Here is a 24,045-nt window from a genome sequence, read left to right as displayed (position 1 = left end):
CAATAACATCTGCCAGTTTCCTCAGGATCCATGGGTGCATCCCATCTGGGCCCATGGATTTGTGGATGTCTAGCCTACCCAGAAGGTCTCTAATCCTATCCTCCTCAGCCAAAGGGAAGTCTTCCCTTCTCCAGACTTTCTCCCTCACGTCCTGGCTACGGGATTCCTGGGGGCTGCCCTTAGCAGTGAAGACTGAAGCAAAGAAGGCATTCAGTAATTCTGCCTTCTCCATATTCCTTGTCACCAGGGCCCCCGCCCCATTCAGAAGCGGGCCCACATTTTCCCTAGTCCTCCTCTTGCTGCTGATGTATTTGAATAAGCCCTTCCTGTTGTCCTTGACATCCCTTGCCAGACTCAATTTGAACTGGGCCTTAGCCTTCCTTGCAGCATCTCTACATGCTCTGACTGCATTCCTGTAATTCTCCCCAGTAGCCTGTCCCCTCTTCCACATTCTGTGTATTTTCTTCTTCTGTCTGAACTTGGCCAAGAGCTCCTTGCTCACGATGCAGGTCTCCTGCCCCTTTTGCCGCACTTCTTACTCATATGGATGCACCGCTCTTGAGCTTGGAGGAAGTGATGTTTGAATACTAGCCAGCTCTCCTGGACCCCCCCCCTTCCTTCTAGGGTCTTAACCCATGAGATTCCTCCAGCAAGCCTCTGAAGAGCCCGAAGTCCGCTCGCCTGAAGTCCAGGGTTGCAATCCTGCTTGTTGCCCTAGTTCTTTCCTGCCATATCCTGAACTCCACTATTTCATATACATATACTAAATATACATCCCTAAGCATCTCTACTCTGCTTTAGAATAGTTTTCATGCTGGGCACCTGGAAACAATGTGCCTTTCCAAAATGCACAAAAAAACATTTGGTATGCCCACCATTAAGAAGCACAACAGCCTCACAGAAGAGAAAATCATTTTTGCGCTATTTATACTCCAGAATAGCAAGCCAGAGAAGGACTAGGATGATTCTGGGAGAAACAAATTCCAGTTCTATAAACACATTTTCTCTTATCACAGGATTCCAATTCCAGCAAAATGTAGGTGTGCCTCTCACCTGGAAATTTAAAAGACAAAGGCAGCAAATTTCATGCCATACCATAACAAGGCCATTTTACGGTAAAACAAAACAAGGGTAGGTTATTCAGCTGGGAAGCATACTTTTCTCATGCTGCGTCTCCATGCATTTCGAAGAGCAAGGGAACTCAGAGCCAACAATTTATACATGCAAAAACCAGGAATGCCAGTTTTTCATAATTAATGTGATCCATATGCTAGGAAGTATACTGTAAAACAATGGAAATGTTTCATGCTTTGTTTTTTCCCTCCCTTAAAGTAGCCTATATACACTTGCCTACTTATAGCTAAAGGCAACATGGGAACAAAAAGAGACAGTAATCTTAGAGTTCAACTGCAGTTGAAAAATACACAATAAATTATCTGCTGGATTACAAACAGTAGGTCATCCCTTCTTTATTAGCATTATTATAATGGCCAGAAGCAGTGATCAAAATTAGAACCTTTTCACTTTATTGCACAAAGAAGGATGACAATATACAGACCTATGAGAAAACAGTCTCAGAACTTGTAAGAACAGTAAGAGAAGACAGACAAAATGAGAGAGACAAAAGACAGAGAAAAGAAGCTAAAATCACAAAGCAATAAGTAGCAAATCAACAGAAGCAATAACACTCATCTGTGCTACTGAATTTATCTTACTTTAAACATATTTTTTGTACTTGCTTCTCTGCCTTAACTCTGTTCCAAAAATGTGAAAAAAAGAACAAGAAACTCAAACACTTACGCCCTTACTACTTTGCAGTTCAATTGTTCACAAGTAGAATGGTATTTGCTTTATTTGTAAAAACTGATGGATGTCTGGGAACTTAAGGGAGAGATAGAATATATCTCTCAACATTAGAGTTTAATCCTTATGAACATGGCTGTTAAATACTTTTCTGCAAATTACACATTATTCTCTGGAAAAAATAGGAAATACTTTCAACACAAGGAAAATATTTTTTGTACTTACTGACAAGTTACTTAAAAACTAGTAACCTAGTTACTTAAATCCTACCAAATGGCTTTTTATATTATGCTGAAATTTACTTCAAGACAAAGAAATTGATCTGCAATATCTGAAAATCATGGCTGCACTGACGGACAGCAGATGCAATCTCAGCTGAACATAAAAACTGCCTCCCACTTCAAAAGAGCTGAATAGCATTTGTGAAGCGTTTTGTGGAAAATGCATGAATTTATTCATACATATTTATTTTGGAAGAGAATTCATAGCCAACTGAGCATATCTACAAAAATATATAAGAAGTGGCATGCTGGTCAAATTACTCATTTTCTTTTGCTGGTAGGGAGCATCTGGAAAAAAACAGCATAATGTTCATTTTCACCAATATACCAAAGTGTCAGTCAGTCAATACTCTCAGAGTATTTTAGAGAAGATGAGCAACCAGTCTACATTACTTAAGCTTCACGTTCTTGGCCTAAACATTGAATGCCAGGGCTTTTACTGGCCTAATTAATACAATTATAAAGAAACGTGCCTTTTTAAAATGTGGAACTTCATTAATTATCCTAGAACAGCTTATTTCCCATTTCTCTTAAAAGTCTGTCATGCTTGTTTACTCCACTTGCTTTTTCTAAGGGCTTTTACCACATTCTCCGTAGAAAATTCAGACGTAAAAAGCAAGAACACACACAAAATTCCTGTCCCTTGTTATGAGCTGTTATGTTGGCAAATGCCACTTTCACTAATGATACTTCAAGATGTACTTTGAAGTTATTTAGGAGAATTACAGTGGAGCATCAGCCTCATTCTGGTAAAGATTACAAATATCTTACAAATGTCTTAAAAGTCAGCTCTTCCTGGCCTTAAGAAATCCTGGAACTTCTTTTTTTTTTAAGCTGGTATAGTGAACGGGAGAGCTCAGTAATTCAGATTACATTTATTTGAGGCAAAGTCTTCCAAAGTCCATTTCTAAAGGCTATCAGCATTTCAGGGGAAATTGTGAACAAAACGAGGGATCTCATTTTATCTGAGTTTTTACATGGCATCTGCTATTTTGGGGGAAGCTTCCAACACTGCATCCAACAAGTACTTGAACAAGCAGACTTTGCACGTGCCTTCAAGACCACCCAGAACTTTTAGCCTGGCAGCCAGCTGCCCACTTCTCTATCAGTCTGAGCAATCCTAAAGCAATTGCTGTAGCAACTACCAGTTTGAGTCAGAGCTCTGCAGAAGTCTCTTCCAGGGATTCTTCTTTTCTTTTCTTTTTTTTTCTTTTCTTTTTTTTCCCCCCACAAACTTTTCCTCCAAATGAATTGTAGTTTGAGCACATATGATACTCAGTGTGCTCAAATTATTTTTGAAAAAAAAGACTACCCAAATAAATATTGCCTATGAGGAAAGGGGGAAACAGAAGTAAAAAGAATGGAGAAAGGAGGACTAAAAAGGAATGGTGGAGGAAAAGGTTTTGCTATAGAGAGGGATGGAGGTGAGAGAATCTGCCCAGGCACGGAAACCAGTAACCAGGCAGAGGGAATCAGAGATGAGGTCCAGGCCAGCCCCCCACCTTCTCTCTTTTGTGCAAAATAAAAAACCTTCAGAAGTACCAATACCTTTTCTCATCTCAAGTGACCTAGAGCTTGATGGGATCTTGGATCTTGAAAGAGTCCTCTTTCCCTGTGCCCCCTCCTACCCAGTGCAAACTAACCTCAGATGACCTTTGCTTCGGGGTCAGCCCTTAACTCCAACAGGATTAAGCATGGGGACCAGGAGATGAAGGTAATGGAATGAAAGTCTCTTAAACCTCGGAAACAGAAAATTAAGGGATAGATCTTGCCTCCTTGTGGTAGAAAGCCAACCACAGTGAGAGGGAGAAAATGATCTAGTTTGGGAGGGTCCGCCAGGGTGGACCTGCCTCTGGCAGCTTGAAGGAAGCAAGGGGAAGGCAGCCCACCTAGGTAACCCACACGGTGGAGGCACAAGACCGCTGCCTAACACAGTGTGGGCTGTATAACAAACCACACGTGTGACCCAATCTGTGATACACAACCTCTTCTCGTGCTACAGGATGGGGCAAGAAGGGAAGTACTGACTAGCCAGAGTAGCATAGGGAAGGTATTTTCTGCGACCATCACATACGAAAACTGTCCACAATCCAGGACTCCATCCTTTTTCCGACCATACAGTCAAAATATTTTTAAGTAGCACCATGAGACCCACTCCCACAATAACCAAGTGGACAGAAACTGGGAGAGGTGCCTGGAAATTGCATCCTATTTTTCAACTAGATGCAGTAGTATCACTAGTAGTTACTATAAATGTGTGACCAATCATTAAAATGCTACAAAGAACAAATCTTTTTAATTTTAAAAAAAAATCTAGGAAATTCAATGATGTGAAAATTTACTAGTGCAGGACTGCAGGTGTTTCATGGTATTTGTTCCCCTTCTAGGATTTCAAGTTCAGCAAAGTGAAAAGAAACCCTGCCAACAACAAAAATTCCGAAATGGTAAATACTGGATGAAGATACTTTGTCACAATTTTATTCTGCTTTTCTGACCAGTTACGTTTGTGCCTTGCCTTTGCATTGCTCTGAACATAAGCTGTCTACACCTGCCCTGTAACGTTAAGCCTGTTCCTTGGCAAAAAAACAACTATAATCTGCTACATTTGACAACACTTAGACACAACCCATAGACACAGCTCATCTAATTCTGTGCCTTCATTAGCCATCCTTAAGCCCACATATCATACTTATCTCCCACCTAACTGCTGGCAGCCCCCACGATGAGACCATCACTTTGTCCGCTCACTGAAACACTACAATGCAGCAGGAAAATCAAATGCTATGCCAAACAACATATCCATCAGTCCATTTCCTTGGGCCAGGTACAGAGGCAGCTACAAGGAATCCGTATCTGCATTTAACACCAGGAAAGTATATAATTCCTTTTAGTTACAGCGAACTTCCAGAAAAAAAATGAGTACAGTTACTGGAATGTGCAGCTTAAGTTTATTTTTTAGATCTACAGAGTTTGAAGCAACTGCATTTGTTATTAAATTTTATTTCCTTCCTGAACTCAATTTACTATTGTAGCACTTAAAACCTACACAACAGATTTGCTGTTTTATCAATATTATCAATTCCACCTTTGGAGAGTTTCTCTCATGTTAAGCACAATAGTAAATAAAAACGTGAACAAAAAAGGTTTTACATAACATAACTCTGTAACTTATGCAGTTTATTTCCACTGCTCTTGCTTATTTTTAAGCACCAACAGGCACTGCAGCATGTTGAGGGTGGGTGAGCGTAAAGGGAGTGAACAGAGAAGTTCAGTTCCGCTACTCAAATACCAGAAACGTTATTTGGGCTTAGACCAAATTCTTCGGAGGCTGTGACTGCTAGATCTGCTAAATCTCATGCTGATTTCCCCTAGATGAGATTTTTTTTTTTTTTACTTGATGGTGAAAGACAAAAAAAAATCTCTAACAACATGAAAAGTTAAAAGTCTAAGCACACACAGCCTGTCACTATTTCTAAAAGAATGAAAAATAAAAAAAAATTACTGTCAGTTTTCAGCTTCCCAGTGCTTCCTAACACAAAACCTGCTTTCATGTTCCTATCCTTGCGGGCTCCTACAGGAGCTCAACATGACAAAATGGAAGTTCAAGGGGGGCTTCATGCACGCAGGCATGACAGAAAGGATGCTGACAAATTTAAAGTTCGGGCAGTATTTCATTAAAGCCGTCACTTTGGGTTTTGCCTCCTGCTGTGGCCCAACCACAGGCAGCTCATCTGATCAGTTACTGGAACTCTGCGTACCAAATCCAAAATAACACTCAGATCAGGCAACTTGTGATTAAAACAATTATGAACTAAACACACTTCACAGACTCTATTCACACATATTTAAATTTGTCAGATTGAAATGACTCCTGTTCTGGTAACACCGCATTTGGATCATATTCCATTTCACACTGATGACAAAAGTTACGATAGCAATTATGAAACATAGACAGAAATAAGTTCATTGTACGCAGGCAAATACATGGTTCTGATTTGCAAACAGCTATAACAAAGTTTGAAAACTGAATAAACACAGTAAGAAAATATTAGAGCAGTTAATAACAAAGTAGGTTCGTAAAATATCAGATAGCACAAATGTGGCATATGATGCACAGAAAACATCAGAAATTGTGAAAAATCACTTTGCCTTTTCTGCATTTTTCTAGTAATCCTAAAACTAAGGCAGCGAGCCTGACGATTCTCTTTCTGAAATTTCCTGCCTTGTATTTCTCTATTTACAACAAAGTCATAATATGAGAGTGATTTAATTAAAACAAGCATGCTTATAACACATAAAAATGTATTTAACATAATGCACAATTAAATTCCAAAACTCATTAATAGAGAGCATCACCAAATTAATTACCTATACAGTATCACAGGATTGGTAAGGTTGGAAGGGACCTCTGGAGATCATCTAGTCCAACCAGGGTTGCATCCAGGCGGGCCTTGAAGATCTCCAGAGAAGGAGACTCCACAACCTCTCTGGGCAACCTGTGCCAGTGCTCCGTCACTCTCACAGGGAAGAAATTCCCCCTCACGCTCAGGCAGAACTTCCTGTGCTTCAACTTCTGCCCATTGCCTCTTGTCCTGTCACACGGGACAGCTGAAAAGAGTTTGGCCCCGTCCCCCTGACACCCTCCCTTCAGGGACTTGTACACATTGATAAGATCCCCCCTCAGGCTTCTCTTCCCCAGGCTGAAGAGGCCCAGCTCTCGCAGCCGTTCCTCACAGGGCAGGTGCTCCAGCCCTCTGATCATCTTTGTAGCCCTACGCTGGACTCTCTCCAGTAGCTCCATGTCTCTCTTGCACTGGGGAGCCCAGGACTGGACACAGCACTCGAGATGAGGCCTCACCAGGGCTGAGGAGAGGGGCAGGATCACCTCCCTCCATCTGCTGCCAACACTCTTCCTAATCACCCCAGGAGACCATTGGCCTTCCTGGCCACAAGGGCACATTGCTGGCTCATGGTCAACTTGTCATCCACCAGCACTCCCAGGTCCTTCTCAGCAGAGCTGCTCTCCACAGGGTCAGCCCCCAGCTTGTACTGCTGCCTAGGGTTATTCCTCCCTAGGTGCAGGACCCTGCACTTGCCGTTGTTGAACCTCAGGAGGTTCCTCTCTGCCCAGCTCTCCAGCATGTCCAGGTCTCTCTGAATGGCAGCACAGCCCTCTGGTGTGTCAGCCACTCCTCCCAGCTTGGGATCATCAACAAAGTTGCTGAGGAGACACTCTATCCCCTCATCCAGGTCACTGATGAAGAAGTTGAACAGGATGGGACCCAGTACTGAGCCCTGGGGGACACCACCAGCCTGCATGGTGAATTCTGTTTGTATTAGATGAAATTGTCCAAAGTCACTGAACAATTCTGTTTCACAGAATCAGAGTGGTTGAGGTTGGAAGGGACCTCTGGAGATCATCTAGTCCAACCTCCCTGCTCAAGCAGGGTCACCTACAGCATGGTAGACAGGGTTGCATCCAGGCAGGCTTTGAGTATCTCCACAGAAGGAGACTCCACAACCTCTCTGGGCAACACAGTCCAGTCCTCTTTCACTCTCTGTCACTTTAATTTATATCTTGTGGTTTCCATGTCACTTCTGACAATTTCACTCACTACCTTTTCTAGTGATCTTCCCATTCAGGTCTCTGACTTCTCTCTAAACTCTTTCCTATTTCGGTCATTTTAGATATCTTTTCTGAGATGTTCTTTATCTAGAATGCTACAACATTACTTTGAGTATTTAGTGAAATTCATGAAATTCAATTTGGGCAATCTGTACATGAAGCTTGTCCTAACAAGGCCAACGTAAACCTTTAAGCTCTTAGTAAATTCTGCTTTAATCATATTCAAATACACAGATATACATTTTGATATGCACAAATACAATGCATGCTCCGGTAAGTTATGTATATGATGGAAATCATCCCACCAGTCAGTACCAAGGGGATGGACAATTCTCACTCCAACCTTCATTCCCTCCGTCTGCTAAATGTACCCCAAAAGGATGAACAGATCCAATCCTATATAAAACTTACATAATACCATGATACTGGGGAGAAAAGTCATCTCTCTCTAGTAAGGTAATAATAAAAGTATCAGAATAAGATATCACATACTTATTTGTAATATAATTGTCCTACCTTTTCAGTTTCATATAATTTTCGCTAGCTGCAGGTCTGCATTCAGCACGTTGTACCACTATTCCTTCCAGGGAAAGTTTGTCTAGAATGGAAAACAAAGCAAAAATGCCCATTAAAATAAAATTCACCACTGTAGTCAGCATTTGAATTATTTTTCACTAATGCAGAGTTTAGTAAACATAAATTCTCAAATCAGTATTTAGACATTGAAGAAAAAAGAAGCCGAATAAATACACTTACACAGCTGGTATCCCACATACATCCTTGTTTTGCCATCAGATGTTTTACACGTTATAAATTAATTACAAAGACCAAATTTTTCATAAAAAGCTAGCAGCCATGTAGGCCTCCTTTGTTAGTGTTGCACTGACCAATACCTAGGAACTGTTTTGTAGAAATGTGCCTTGATTACAGCCAGTGTCTCTGAAAAAATAATCTACAAAAGGATCCTAATCAAAGTATCCACAATTAGTGGAAGATAAAATGAGAGCAAATTTTTACCCTGTCTGAATTTGGTCAGAAAAATGGTAACCTATTTTCATTTCTGTAACAATAAAAAATATTCTTCATCAAATGAGCATAGCGCAATAAAATAATAATATATATGCTAACATCGGGAGAAAAAAAAATCCTGCAGCTAGTGATCTAGAAGTTGACCTGTGTAAGAAAGTTTTAGTTAACACTGTTCTCTGTACATCCACCTCTGTAAGAGCTGCTTTGCAATCTGATGTCAACATCTTTTTGCATAAAGCAGCAGTGACGGCCAGAGCAGGACAAATAGTAGCAGCCGCTGCTGTAAAGGAGGAAAAGGCTAAAAACTGAAAGCGACTTTACAAAGAAAGCAAGCAAAAGTGACCTTGGCTAGGCACCTGCTTTTCTTCTAGGATGGTCTAATACCTAGCGAATGAGCGGAGTCAATTTAACTCTCTCTTTCAGGCACAGGCAGTGCAGTGTGCACAGAATACACACGCCTGGAACAGCCACGTGGAACACTTCGGCAAACTGATTAACTCTCACTACTTAAAATGTTCCTCCAAAAGCATCTCATCTTGCTTCTGGTGTAGGGTATAACATTGCCACTGTCACTGTCAGCTGTCGTGGAAGATAATAGAAATGCTTAGGAGAACTGAGTCACGTAACACCAGGCACTCCTTCCACAGGTGCCCCTGATTCTTCCAGTGCCTTGCAGACAGATTTACAGATGCAATAGTATTTCAAAGATGGCTCTCTTAAAATAATACAAAGAACAATTATTTTGACATCAAGTATTTCAAATGATTTCGTTTACACTTCCTTGTTTTGATTTAGCAATTAATTAAATCCTTTATGGGAAGAAGAACAACAGACTTTTCTTCTCCGAGTTTTGAACACATCAAAGCAAAATTTTATGAAAATACCTCTGCTTTTACAGATTCATAATGGTTTAAAGTCAGATGAGAGAACTTAGTCTACTTACCTGAACTCCTGTGTATCATAGAAAATTAAATTTTATCCTTTTCTGTAAAGAGCCTAATAATTTAGGTGTGACTATGGTGCTACTACCATCAGTGCTTGATTTCTAACATGAATTTGTCTTCAGCTTCCAGCAGTTAATTCATCCTTCTATACTTTCTAAAAAGCCTTTTAGTACCTTTTATTTTCTCCATGTGAAAGCACCTATACATTGCAATTAGGTCACTTATCAACCTTCTTTACAACAAATGAAATAGTTCAAGCTCATGCATTATCTCACCATAAGGCATTTTATACCGCACTTAAATCAGTTTTGTGGTTCTTATCTGCACCTTGTTCAATCTTTCAATGATATTTTAAGAACACAGACTCCATGAAGTAGATGTAATACTCCTATACTGGTCTTATCATACTATATAGAAAGATACAATAACCATTCTAAGAAAAATAACAGGATAAAATAACCATACAAAGATAAAACAATATGAGAAGAGTTTTTACATCTAGTTTGGAATTTATCTCGGCTCACTTTATCCATCTCAAGGTCGTTCAGCAAACCCTCCAAGTTCAACAGAGGAAGTGAGACTTTCAGAAGACAATTGGTCCCACCTCCTTCAGGATTCAGTGAATTGCCCTGTGCCGGTAGGGGTTTTTTCCTCCACTGACTGTGTTTCGTGTTTAGATGGCTAAAACTGGGTTATGATCAATTCCTCTCTAAAGTCAAGCTCAGTGGCTTGATGAAGCTGACTGTCTATTATGTCCTTAACACATCTATTCTGAGACTTTTCCAAGTCTTACATTCTACAGATGTGCTTTGCATACCCTCTTCCTAGGTATACAATTGCCTTTAGCTTGATGAAAATGCTTTTTATTTAAGCAGATCCTGGGAACTAAGTGATTCAGGTCACACTATAACAGTCCTGTCATAGTTATTCACTGTCTAACCAGCATTTATGTCAATCATGACACATTTTATGAGCAGTGATTCCATCTTACTGCTGGCCCTCTTGCTGATCCTGGAGGAAGCCCTTCAAACTGCTATATGAGAATGACTTCCTACTGATAATTACTTTCTGATAACTGTCAGCCAGTTCTTCATCTCATTCAGTGCTTGCTGATTTTTTTCTTTAACAAAAATCAGAATATCACAAGCTACTAAATTATGTGCAGTATGAAATGCTAACAGACTGCAACCATGTTGCTACTTTATCAAGCTCATAATCTCAAAAATAAATGAAATGAGGTTTATTTGACCAGAAAACCTTTACATGAAGCCACACTTGCTAGTACTCATTGTATTTCTGTTCTTTGCTTTTCTACTGCTTGAACTCCATGACAATTTTTCCATTAGTTTGTATAGTACAGGTGTAAGGCTAACTAGTCTGTACTTAGATAAGTCATCCCTTCTACTACTTTCTGAATGCTGCCATGTCACTCCTGTGAACTACAGAATTCTGAAACTACTCCTAAATTTTAAGAATCAGCATCAGTGAACTAGGTATCAGCCACATCAATCTTTTATGAAATTAATTATAAGTTGTTTCAGCTTTTCATTTAAAATTACTTATCCTTAGTAATATCTTATGATTTATTTCACACCTTTAGTAATATCCTCTTTTAATTACCAGTGGTCTAGGCTTCTTGGGTTTAATATTCCATTATTTCATCAACTGCTTCGGTATACAAGGCTGTCAACAGTCTCTGAGATCACAATGTTACAGCTAACTGGTCTGATACACTGTCCAGAAAATTTATCCACTATCCAGAAGCCAAAGTTCATGTCTCACTTTTCCTGGGCCATCTTGGGGATTGCAACATATCCAGAGAGTCTATCAGAATAAATATTCTCTGGTAAAGATGCACTAAACCTCCAAATGCAAGACTGTAGAGGGAGAACAAAGTTTTTATTGCCTTCACAGCCTAATTAGTCTTCATTCACCAAAATACCATGCATCTGTTCATTAACTTCAGAAACCTAGATTACTTTTCACCTGTTGCTGGGCCAGAGCTCCAATGAAGACATCCCAAATGTTACATGTCTATCTGGACACATGGTACTTCCACAGTCATATTAATCTGGAATCCAAAGGATGAATAAAACATGAAAGCAGCAATTCCTCACTAAAATACCTACCCAAAATAAATCAGACAGAACTACACAGATGAATAGGCTAGAGTTGGGAAAAGTAGACAAGTCCAACGATTACAGGAGAAAACAGAGACATTTCCCAAAGTTTTTCACATTCTGAATGGTCCTTACGTGAGGGGAAGATACAAGTACACTGTGAATGCACCTTTAGACAGGATGGTCTACACAATCCATAACTGCATTGCTAGCTGCCAGATGCACGCTCACCCCTAAATCCCTGCTTGAACACCCTAATGCCAGCCTGTCAAGGAATTTCAACTGTTGACTCTCTTAGTGACAGGCAAGTGATGTGTTATGTGCTCTTGCTGATTCCAGCTTCAGCTTCTGACAACAAACCCCATCAAATAAAAAGAAGGTGGTTAAAATGCTGAAGACTAACTTAATAAACAGGCACTGGAGAAATTTACTGGGATTGTGCAGCAAACATTACTGATTGAGTTTTTTTAGAGAAAGAAAAAGAGAAAGAGAGAGAGGGAATTGTCTAGATTTTAACGTGTTAATTTTCCAGTCTGACTGCACCTGGCTCCAATTTACAGCCACTGGGTCTTGTTAGATCTTTGGCTGCTAAGCTGGAGTGCTTGCTATAAAAGCTTTCTGCCCGTTCAGGCATTTAGGTACTCCCTCCCCTTTATAAGCCTAATAAATCACATTTTCTGGATTCTTCCATTAGGCGTGTGTTTTCCAGCTTCTTAAGCATCCTTATCGGTCCAATTTATTAACATCTCTCCCAAACTGCAGGTCTCATGGGCAGGCTTTATAGAGTGTTGGGCAGAACCCACAGTTTTTTAGCTCCTGTTCAACTTGAGAGCTGATGGGCAGAGATGCACAGAAAGGAGGAGATCGAGACCCACCTCAGAGGCCATCATCCCCAGGCAGTAGGAAGACAGGAAAGGATTTGTGTCAGGCAGTGAGCTTCAGCTCCCTGGCGGGTAGAGGATCAGCAGTTGCCTCTCAGTGTCCCAGTCAGGAGCCCCAGTAGTTCTCCCTTTCCCTCGCCCTGCTGTGCTGCTGCTCATGCTCCTGCACTTCAGGGCTGGATGGCAGCATCCCCGTTGCACCATCTCCTTCCTTATTTACTATACCCTTACTCTGTATCATCTTCAAACTCTCAGTAACCACATTCTTCTTCATTGGCCAGACTGAAATAAATCACCAGCCATAAATAAATATATAACAAAGAACCAAATCACAGCAGCATTTCAGTGAAAATTCTCTGCTTACATTTATTAGTGTGAGATCCAGGAGATAGCTTTTCTGTAGAGTTAAATGAAAGGGAAACTATAATATACAGTCTAATTCAAAATGACAAATGAAGCCTGTTCACAGATTTAACAGAAAAAAGCACTACCTCCTTTGATGATCAAACTTACAACATAAAAAAAACTCATTTTAAATTGAGACAGTCCATTTTCCCTACACCAGCATTGATTATTATTATTATATAACTCTTCCTTAATTTTTAAATGATTGACCCCCAAGTCAGATTTTTTATTGTTTTGTATATACTATCATTTTTCATTTTTAAACACTTGGTTCATGCACTTTATCTTTTAAATACTGGCACAAAATTTGCTTTTTCAGTCTTGCAGAACTTCTGTAGTGCTTAAAAATTATTGAAAAAATCAACAGTAACTGTTGATAGAGCTTACTGGATAGCTCTTTTAAAATTCTTGAATGAGAATTGTTCAGACTTGCTGATTCAAAAATCTTTGATTTTAGTTAAGATGTTGAGCTTGCCTTCAATGTTAATCAAAATCCTTGAGCTATTACTGAAATGAGAATGTCTCTACTACTACTACTGCAAACCAGTAACTACTAGATGGTTTAATTGTCCAATCACCTGGCCAATTTTGTGTGTTATGACATTAAATGACTACCAAACTACTTAGATAACCCAAACAATTCATTAGCATAGCTTCCTAATACACTTCAGAAATTATCTACCTCTTTTAGCTGTAGATTTCCCCTCATATCCTTTCACACTGTAATACATAAAACCAGCTGTTTTCTATATCCCATGTAATTTTCACTGAAAACAGACTCTCAATGAAGCTGATGCTGTTCAGATGTAGAAGCAAGCTGAGCCCTTGGTAAAGTACTGACTTTTTTGTGATGGGCTCCAGTCCTCAGCTCCATGGCATGGTCAAGCTTCAGGAGCTACTGCTACCAGAGCAGGGGTTTCAGGAGCATGATGGAGGAGCAACATCATCCAACAGTAAATAAGTAAGACAGGACGAGGGACAGATTCCTTGCCCTTTGTCTCCTTAGAGGATTTGCTTTCCTTTGTAGCGCTGTACTTCTACTTCCAGGACACAAGACTGGTCAAGTCACTAGGCTCAAGAGATACATACATACCTTTATCAAAATGATTTTGCATGATCTTTCAAAAAACACTTGTTCATAAAAGTAGAAAATTTCAACTGCAGGTGTTAGAATATTCAGACAATTCTGAGCATGTAAAACTAAGTGAGTAGATACTGTTCTATAAATGCTATCTCTTAAAACAAGGATAGTTTAGCTTGCCGTGAAAAATTTCGTATCCTTTACAAATCCCAGCTTTCCTCGGAAATCCCTACCTGTATTTGCCTGAACTTTCCCAATTCATCTTCAAAAAACTTCAAGTTCACTGAACAAGATGAAAGCACCGCAGAAACTATTCTCTCAGTGTTTAACAGCCAGTAACATAGTTCAGCTTCAGCACTGTAGCTATATACAATCTAAAAATATTAACTGAATTTTCTACCACTTGACAAAAAACTGAATTTGAACACAAGTCTCCTGCAATAGTAAAAAAAAATCAGTCACACTTAAATCTCTTCAGCTCTTTAATTTTCTTGATCATATACTCAATAATTGTGAAAGGAGTTAATTTTGAAAAGGTCTAAATGTTTTACAGTTAGAAAATGATACAGTCATATTCCTGAAACCTCTTTGACTGAAGTGATGCTAAATACAGTGATGGCATCAAAGAGTTAAAACTTCAACTATGACTAATTTCTGATAAATTGAATCTAATGAATAATATCTGCTTAATATATCACATACAACTGCCTAAATTAGTGTATCAGTGCTTGGCACAGATAATAGCAAGTCAAAAGAAAAGTGCATTTATTTCCAATAGATTTAGTTAGCAAGTTATAAAATATTACAGTGATGAATCTGTAGTATTGATAACAATTAGTCTTACAGATTGTGGGAGCTGTCTGAATTAAATCTTGAGAGGCAGAGCAAAAGAATTTACAGAAGAATGATCTGACCTTTTACTGCTAACCGGCCAAAGCAAGAGGCATCTACCTGTAATGTGAAAACTACATCTTGGAAAAAAAATGGAGCGTCCTTTCGAGGTCCAGCTGCAGGTAAGCACTCACCCTGACCGGCTTGGGAACGCATGCTGGGTTCTCTGTCCTCCGCACCCCTGGCCCTATGGAAATGCATGGATCCGTGGGGGGAGAGCTTCCCCTTTGCTGCCCTAAGCTGCAAGCGTTTAAACGGGAAAAACGAGATTTTTTTTTCTTTTCTTTTCTTTTTTTTTTCTTTTTCTTTTTTTTTTTCTTTCTTTTTTTTTTTTTTTTTTTTTTTTTTTAAGGCAATGAACCTCAAATCACAGTTGCACGGCGAGGAAGAAGCCAGCCATTTGATTCAAACCTTCTCTGCCGATATTCCCCCTCCTCCCCGTACTGAAGTGTTGCTAAGCTATAATGTTATGTGCTGTTCAGAGGTATCTGTAGGCACACTAACCCTTTGTGCCACAGGGCAGCAGAGCTGTTATTACCAAAAATAAAATAACATGCTAGATAGCTTTGATGACTTAAAAAGCAACACCAATATAAACAGCAAAGAGCTCTCTGCTCTAAATAGTTTTTATCTATGGTATAGAAAAAGACAAGCCCTTCTCCCCCTTTCTAGCTTCCCATTCCCCCCTGTTCAGCTGCAATATTTGCATTGAGGAGACTTCTTTCAGTTGAAAATGGAAGCTTTTGCCCCAAATAATAAGGTAATAAGGTGTCCACCTTAAATAGGTGGACCAACAGGTCCTCTTCAGCATCATTTTTAATGTATCTTCTATGAAAGCATCATACCACTGCACACATGTTCTATAAATGATACCTTATCGTATACAAAAGAGCAGCTTTTGCCCTGCTCTACAAATCAAGTGCTACAATCAGTACAAAAAAAAAAATCTGAAAAGATGCTTTGTGAAAAATAAAATCCTTAAAACATAAATAAAGCTATCTATTTAACACCATAAATATGAAACATGACTGACTAGTTGACACTATAAATACATTGTAAAGTATTAAAAATGTGACGTCATTTAAAACAGTATTGTTCATTTCTGTGAAGAACTCAGAAACGATGCAAACTTCCTAGACTTGAAAGAGAGAGACAGTTTCATGCTGTTCTTCCCTTATACAGTTAAATGCAAATTCTCCTTTACAGTCATATTCCTGATATCTCCCTGCATACATAGCTGATACGCCACCTACTGCAAAACCGAGCTGACAGCCCGTGCAATGCCAGCAGCATTTCCATTCCAACACCGTGCCAGAGCTGAATAACGGTACCTTTCAAAAAAAAAAAAAAAAAAGGAAAACAAAAAAACCCCTTCTCAAGCCAAAGGGAACGCAGCAAGACAGCTGGCTTTTTCTCCTGGCGTTGACAATGGAGCGAAAAATAAACAGAAGGGAAAAGGAATACGAAGAAAAACACAGCAACTCTGAAGGCTCTGATCAAGGCAAGGACTGCAAAACGTCTCTGATTACTCTGAATGTTGGTGGCTATCTGTATATCACACAGAAACAAACACTAACCAAGTATCCAGATTCTTTTCTTGAAGGTGTGATAAATGGAAAAATAATGTGCCCGTTTGATGCAGAAGGTCATTATTTCATCGACAGAGATGGACTTCTTTTCAGACACATCCTGAACTTCCTACGAAATGGAGAACTTCTTTTACCAGAAGGGTTTCGAGAAAATCAACTTTTGGCACAAGAAGCGGATTTTTTTCAGCTTAAAGTACTATCAGATGCCGTGAAATCAAGGTGGGAGAAGGAACAGCTAGCATCCAGAGAGACTACTTTCCTGGAAATCACTGACAGCCACGACCGTTCACAAGGTCTTAGGATCTTTTGTAACGCTCCAGATTTCATAGCAAAAATAAAATCTAGAATTGTTCTGGTATCCAAAAGCAGGCTGGATGGATTTCCAGAGGAGTTTTCAGTATCTTCAAATATTATCCAATTCAAATACTTCATAAAGTCAGAAAATGGTACACGACTTGTACTGAAGGAGGACAACACCTTTGTCTGCACCCTGGAAACTCTTAAGTTTGAGGCTATAATGACGGCTTTAAAATGTGGATTTAGACTGCTGACCAGCCTGGATTGTTCGAAAGGGTCAATTGTTCACAGCGACGCACTTCATTTTATCAAGTAATTACAAAGGCAAAGGAAACGAGCACGCAGCCACCGAACCTCCTTCAACTACAGCGTCCCGGCATCACAAACAACGTATCTAACTAGCCTTGGACCACAGAGCTCTGCTGCTAACCAATTAATGTGAGCTAATGGTATGTAAATCTCATAATGACTTCCATCTCTGGGCTACTTAAGCTGAATGAAGATTTTACGCCTAAATTTAATAAAACCGATTTGCTAAACACTGTAAACACAGATTGAATGCTTTATGCTATTTGTAATATGTGTTTTCTTCATGCTGCCTTTCAACCAGAGAGTCTAGCTGAATTTTTGTGTACTTGTATGACTAACATGCATACACTTAATTGCTCTGCTGAACAGCAGTCAGAGTATTTTCAAATAATATGCAAGCTTAAAATATGTTTTGCTCATAACAAATTCAGAATGGATTTTAACTGGAATAAATGATTTTGAATGTTCTTTAGTGTTTATGCTAATCTATTGTACTGAATTTGCAACATCATGAGACTGCAAGAGGGCTCGAAATTAATCAACTTGATTTTAAAGTTAAACAAATGATTTATCAACTCACATAACTTGAAACCAATCTATAGCTATATTACTAAATTACTAACAATTTCTAAATACAGAATAATGCTGGAGGGGGAAATTAGTTCCATTAATGGAAATGAGTTGAATCTGCACAGAATGTTAAATTTTCTAGTTTTTCTTTTATACGTATATGTATTTATATATATATATATATATATATACACACACACATACACATACATATATACATATATACATATAAATGGCTAGCAACAACATTAGGCATAAAGTTTCACGTAACAGGTTTCCAGCAATGACATCCTACAATGCCAAAGTCATCATTTCCAACTAATCATTGCTGTTCATAAAGACAGGCAATTAACACAGCTCTTGCTTTGCACAACAGCTTACTTTAAAAGCAAGTAGTGCTATTAGTTTTGAATAGATCACCAACAGATGATGCACCAAGATGCATCAATATTAGTAATAGAATAAATATCTTCTTCCTGCCCATCTCCCCTATTTATCTAGTCCTTTCATTTATATCTTTAATGAAGTACTAACATCTTCTGTGGAACAACTACAAACATTACAAACCAGCCATTCAGCATAGGTGGACAGAAAAACCATCATGTAAGGCAAAATGCAGCTTCACCAGCTCTTTCTAAGTTCAAGTTTTGTTCATTACTGGACCCAAACTTCGTTTACAACTCAAATGAACCCAAAATTCAAGAAAATGCTGTTAAAGAAAGAAAAGCACCAATGAAGCAGTTTCTTTACTTTCCCAGAATGTTAACTTTCAATAGAAAAAATATTAAGACTGTCAGAACAAAACGCAGTACTACCCAGGCTAGAAGTGACAACTGAGGAAAAGAGCTAACACAAAACAGGCTGAGAACAGTTTTGTCTTGGAACAAGACAAGAACTTTATTCTTTTAGAAAGAACAAATCCATTTTCAGCAGTTACTGGGAATATAAACACAACGACCACTAATCCTTCAACGTGAAGCTGTACTTGTAACACGCAGGGACTGCTATTAAGTGAGTCCCTTGCCAGAGATGATTTTGTAATAGAGACAGACTCTAGATCTCCAGATCAGGTAGCAGTGACTGAAAAATATTGCAGTATGACTTTATTAGATGGGAAAATCCAATCTCTCTAGATTGCCACTTCAGAATGAAGAACACATTGACCAGAAACCATGAACTTTTCTATCCTGTCTCCAAGATAGGGCCTGAAGGACCATAAGAGATGTAGCTTTAAATGGAACTTCTCCCTGTTAAATTATTTAAAAAACAGATCACTGTAAATTTCAGGTATACAAGCTGAAGAAAGCTTGTGTCCCCCAAAACTTTTCTGAGTTTGTTCAAATGCATTAAATATCTAATAATGAAAATAAATATAGCAAAACATAATTCTTTATCTACCTACATCGTTCACATTTCTATACCATCCCAGCTAGAAGTCTACACTATGTATTGTATGTGGCTTTTTTCCCCGCAAAATAAATTATTTTCAAATTGGTATCTTTAAAAATCCTCATTAACCATTAATCTTGTACATACAACAATCTCTAGGACTTCTGTGAAAAGTAAACGTGGAAGCTCACCTGAAAAACTCAAACTCTGCTCATTTTCTAAAAACTAGAAATACCGCCACATAGAACAAGTTTTGTGAACTTACTCCTCTACACAAACCACTAATACTGACTAGACAATCTAAAAAAGCTCTGTAACTGATCTACAAGCTTTAAAGACGCATGCTCTCAGTGCTGTCAAATACAAAAGCTATCAAAGCACAAAGTCTGGAGGAGGCTGTTGCTGCTAAGATGTCAAATCATCCATTTTCTCTTAAATACTTTTGGTTATAACCTTCAGTTACAATGAACACTTGACTGAGATATAACATGTCTGCACAGTTAAAAAGAAAAAGAAAGAAAAATTACTTTCAATTTCAAACAATTAATAAAAATAAACTGTGGTTGCTTACCTTTCAGTTGGACTCTTAAGAGGCAAAAAAACAAGGAACCGTTAGCAGTTTAATATCAAAAAACCGTACCAGATTTTCATCGGAGAATGGCTTCACTCATGGAAAAGCAATAGAAAACTTGGTGGTTCTGCATTTGTTACAGAAAATGTTTTTGCAATAGAGATATTTACACACTGGTAATCTCAGGTAAAATCTATACCGTCTGAAATATCTTGTAAGAATATTCTATAGCTATTCTTAAAAAATTCATTGGAAAGCCTTTATCAGCCAGGCTACTCCCCTCTTAATCTCTGAAAAAAAGGAGCAGTTGAACTCTATTTTTTCTGTAGTGAAAAATACATATATCTGATCATAAGTAAAAAGAAATTCCTCTTCTATTGTATTTTTCATTTTTAAAATTCAATGATTCATTACATTAAACATTTTTCACTGCAAAGCTGTCTATTTCTGTGTCAATTAAGCTGACATCAATGGCATAAATGTTAAGTCATCTACTGTAATACTACCTTCAATCTTGTCTGTCTTTCCCATTTTCATGAGCACTTGTGTGCTCATGAAACTCAGCTGTTTGATTTGCACAGCAGAAACAGAAGGCAGATGGGGGATAAGATGATCACTCTCTCTCCTATTTACATCAGAAAAACCCTGCACATATGTTGAATCTTACCATATCAATCAGATGCTTCAAACTAGTTATAAACTTGAACAATTTTCCAAACCAAGGTGGGGGGGGGGCTTCTTTTTGTATATAAACAAAATGACCATGCAGAACTTCCAAACTGAATTTCAGTCTGCAAATGCTCACCAACAAATGTATTTTGCGTATGTCCACAGTTACTTAAGTGGATTCTTTTGCTCCAACACTGTAGACTGTGCTGGGAAAGGTAGGAAGTTACATAGCAGTTACCCTTTCTGCCTTCAAAGTTGGAAACTGCATACCTAATACCACTCTGACAAAGGCAAAGCTGTAGAATCAAGTGTATAAGTTAGAAATACTAATGCTGTTCTAAATTTACTTTGAGTAGATATACATGCAAGGTATTCCTATTCCTCTTTCTCTCATCAGAAGCTAGATCACAGAATAGCCCTACAAGTAACAGAGAGGAACTATAATTTTCATAATTTCTCTAATGATCTTCAATTGCTCAGGAAAGAGTAAAAAGTCACCTTCCTCGTGCTCCCCATGCTAAGACTTAACTTGCTCCCTCGCACTAGGACCACCAGCTCCACCAGCGTGAGAAAGAGTGCAATCAAGCAGACGTTTCAGAAGAGACAGTGAGCTGAAGGCACGACTAACTCATCACACTGTGGAAAAAGAACATCCCTGTGTGTCATGAATTCCCTGAATGACTGCTTGTTAGAAACGATATATACTGATTCCAAATTGATCGAAATACCTGTTGTACTGCTTCCTCCCACACTTGTACGCCCATTATTTCCATTAGTGGAGACGAAGCCAATGGCTGCTGTTTTATGACACTTGGCAGTACGCTGTCACAGTTATCACCTCTTTGGCTTGTTTCTACCCAGGAGCAAAAAGTAACGGTGGCTGCAATAGCTCAGACCGCAGGTCAGGTATCCCCTGGTCCTTCACATCTCTGGGCAGAAGCTCCATCTTTAATCCTTTGACCCTCATATCCCTCCCCTTATGTTGCTTTCCCCCCAAGCATCACACACTTTTGGATTCTTCTCTTCTCTTATCCCTCTTCCCCCTCTTCATAGGGAGGGCTGCGGGGCATTGATAGGATTGGGCATCAACCTCACCCCTGAAGAAGAGAAATCAGTAAAGACAGTGGCCAAAAGCAAGTGCCTAAGAAAGAGTGTAAGAACAAGACAAACACGTACGATGCTCCCCAAAGCATTCTTCTCAGTCTCTAACCACTCACTGCCCAGGGACTTCTAGAGCCAGGTGTGGTTTCTAGAGCCAGCCTTGAGGCTATAAGATACACAGACAGTGCAACAAGGTTGAATTAAAGCCTTATCTCTGTACCATCAATGCCTGCTTGCCCAGTCACCAGCATTTCACAGCATCATAATTGAACTATTGACTTTTTAATGCACTTGTGTCTTATTTTCAATTGTATTTTTGCATTTGGATAAGTGTCAGCTAGTTACATCTTTCTTCAGGTAGCTGAGATTTATTTATGCCCCAGAAGAAAAAAAAAATACAACATTATTCGTACCAATCACTAGTATTGTTACTTTTACCTCTGAGTTAAAAGCTAGACAGAGTTTACATTCAATAAAATGGGAGCAGCTTAATGGGAGCTCCTTTTCTCTCCAATAGTATGAGCAGAATGAGGGTAGACAACAAACATTACAATTTAATAACGGCAGTGCCTCGTGCGAGAATTTGTTTTTGAGTAAAAGGGTCAGACTGCCCTAATTCTGTTGCAGCAGCAACATCAGCAGTGGAGAGATCAACCTGGGTCTGTGACAAAATATGTTCTCTTTTTGCCTGGGAACATTTCAGCTTTGCTAGATAACTATTACCTACCCTCAATTTAGTCTCTTATTTTACAAAGCAAGGCAAAAATGCTTATATTGTCCAGAAAGTGACTAATTATTAAAAAGATTACTTTCATACGAAGATACGGGCTTGTGTAATTTACTAGGTTGAAACAAAGCAATTGATAAGGCAACAGAAATCTGAGATCAATAAATTAATGTTATGGTTTTAGAATTACTTTTGATATCGACTTTCTGTAAGTACGATGCATTGGTATATCACATGGAACACTGTCTTAAAACACTGCCTCTATAAATCAGCATTTAAAATGCCACAAAATGAGAAGTGAGGCAAGAACTAAAGAAGCTAAAGGGATAGGTATGACGACCCCTGAGCAGGTGAGGAGCCTGGACGAGCAAGCAGTCTGAAAAGGCAAATGCACTTGCCTTCTAAAAGAAACTGCATCACATCCTGTAGAACTAGATGGTAGATTTCTTTTCCCTAAAAATGTGTGCTGTAGGAGTACCACACACAGCTAAAGCAATAGTCTCCCGAAAAGCTGTTTCTATCTGCGCTGGAAACAGTTTAACATCACTGCCATTATCATTTAACACCACGTTTGCTCATTTTAAGCTTCAGAAAAGAATATTACTCTGCTGCTTCAGAAACCAAAATGCTCACAAAACTGGTACAATAATTATAGCAGTAAATAACAGCCACTCATTTAAAACATTATTAGAACACGATGACATTCAACTTGAACATGTTAAGGTTTTAAAACCAAGCAATTAAAGGATGACTGTTAAAAAATCAATCCAGTATTACTTGTTTTCTGGTGTGGTGACTTTTGGGGATGTAACCTGGGTTTACTGAGAGTTCATGAAACTGATGAGCTTTTTTGATATTAAAGGGGGGCTCCACTTCTTCCACTCCAAGCATTATTTCAGTTATTTCTACAACCAGACAGCTAAGCTTTTCCCCAGATACTTCTTTTCTTCCTTTGATCCGCTCCACAAAGTCCTGTGCCTGCAGCAAAGCTCCTGCCCCAGGAAGGTGAGGGTCCAGGGGCTCAGTAGAACAGCGGGCCTGAGACCTTAGGGAAAATGCTAGAGACCCCAGAGCAGAGAGGACAGGGAAAAAGGTTACAGTACCTGAGCATGAGGAGACAAGGAGGAGGGTAGAGGGACTCCGTGACAGGGGCTGTCACCTTGAGGCCTCCGGGTTTATGGAGGAGGTACAGATGCCCACACAGTACAACACCAAGGCTCTACCATGCAAGTGACTGGGCTAATTATCTCAAAGCTCCTCAGAAAGATATCCTCCACTGACTTTTCATATGACAAATTTCAGAAAAGCAATTTTCTTTTTTTTTTTTTCAGTATAAATCAGAACGATGATAAGATTCATTTTTTTTTTATTTGTTACTACAAAATTTTGAGCTACAGATCCATGGCTGCAGCTACATAGAAAGCTGTTTGTTATCTCAAAAGAGGTTTTGGGTTTGTACCATGGTGAACAGATGAAGAAAAAAAAGAACAGGTCAGAGGTGGGTACAGACTCTCTCAATTAGGAAGAAAAAATTAAGCAAACAAACTAGCAATGAACAGGCGAAGCATCAAAAAAATGTAAACAGAGTAAGCAACTGTAACACCAAACCTAGTCATTTATTGCCTCTCTAGTACTTAAATAAAGCCTTTGGCATGTATTAGGAATAAGGCAGTACATTTTCTCAATGCTGAAATTGGGTAATCTTGTAAGAAACAAATTAAAGGTCCTAAAAGCCAAGCTGATAAAAAACAGCAAGACAGAG

At 39.0% G+C, this 24,045-nt stretch overlaps 2 protein-coding genes across 2 annotated transcripts in view; one reads left to right on the top strand and one right to left on the bottom strand.

Annotated features, from left to right (window-relative positions):
- GTF2F2 (general transcription factor IIF subunit 2) overlaps positions 1 to 24,045 on the bottom strand; it is a 97,076-nt gene that overhangs the window by 48,659 nt on the left and 24,372 nt on the right. Inside the window, exon 6 of the mRNA XM_062576331.1 lies at positions 8,227 to 8,308. Coding sequence (XP_062432315.1) covers positions 8,227 to 8,308 — 82 coding nt within the window. The remainder of the gene's footprint in view (positions 1 to 8,226; positions 8,309 to 24,045) is intronic.
- Positions 16,490 to 17,263, top strand: KCTD4 (potassium channel tetramerization domain containing 4). The gene has a single exon (XM_062576319.1). It carries the CDS (start codon positions 16,490 to 16,492, stop codon positions 17,261 to 17,263), a length of 774 nt encoding a protein of 257 aa, XP_062432303.1.

This window comes from Rhea pennata, chromosome 1 (genome assembly GCF_028389875.1).
Source record: "Rhea pennata isolate bPtePen1 chromosome 1, bPtePen1.pri, whole genome shotgun sequence".
Lineage (NCBI taxonomy): Eukaryota > Metazoa > Chordata > Aves > Rheiformes > Rheidae > Rhea > Rhea pennata.
Note: the sequence above shows the minus strand (reverse complement) of the source record. Positions and strands in the feature narration are given on the sequence as shown.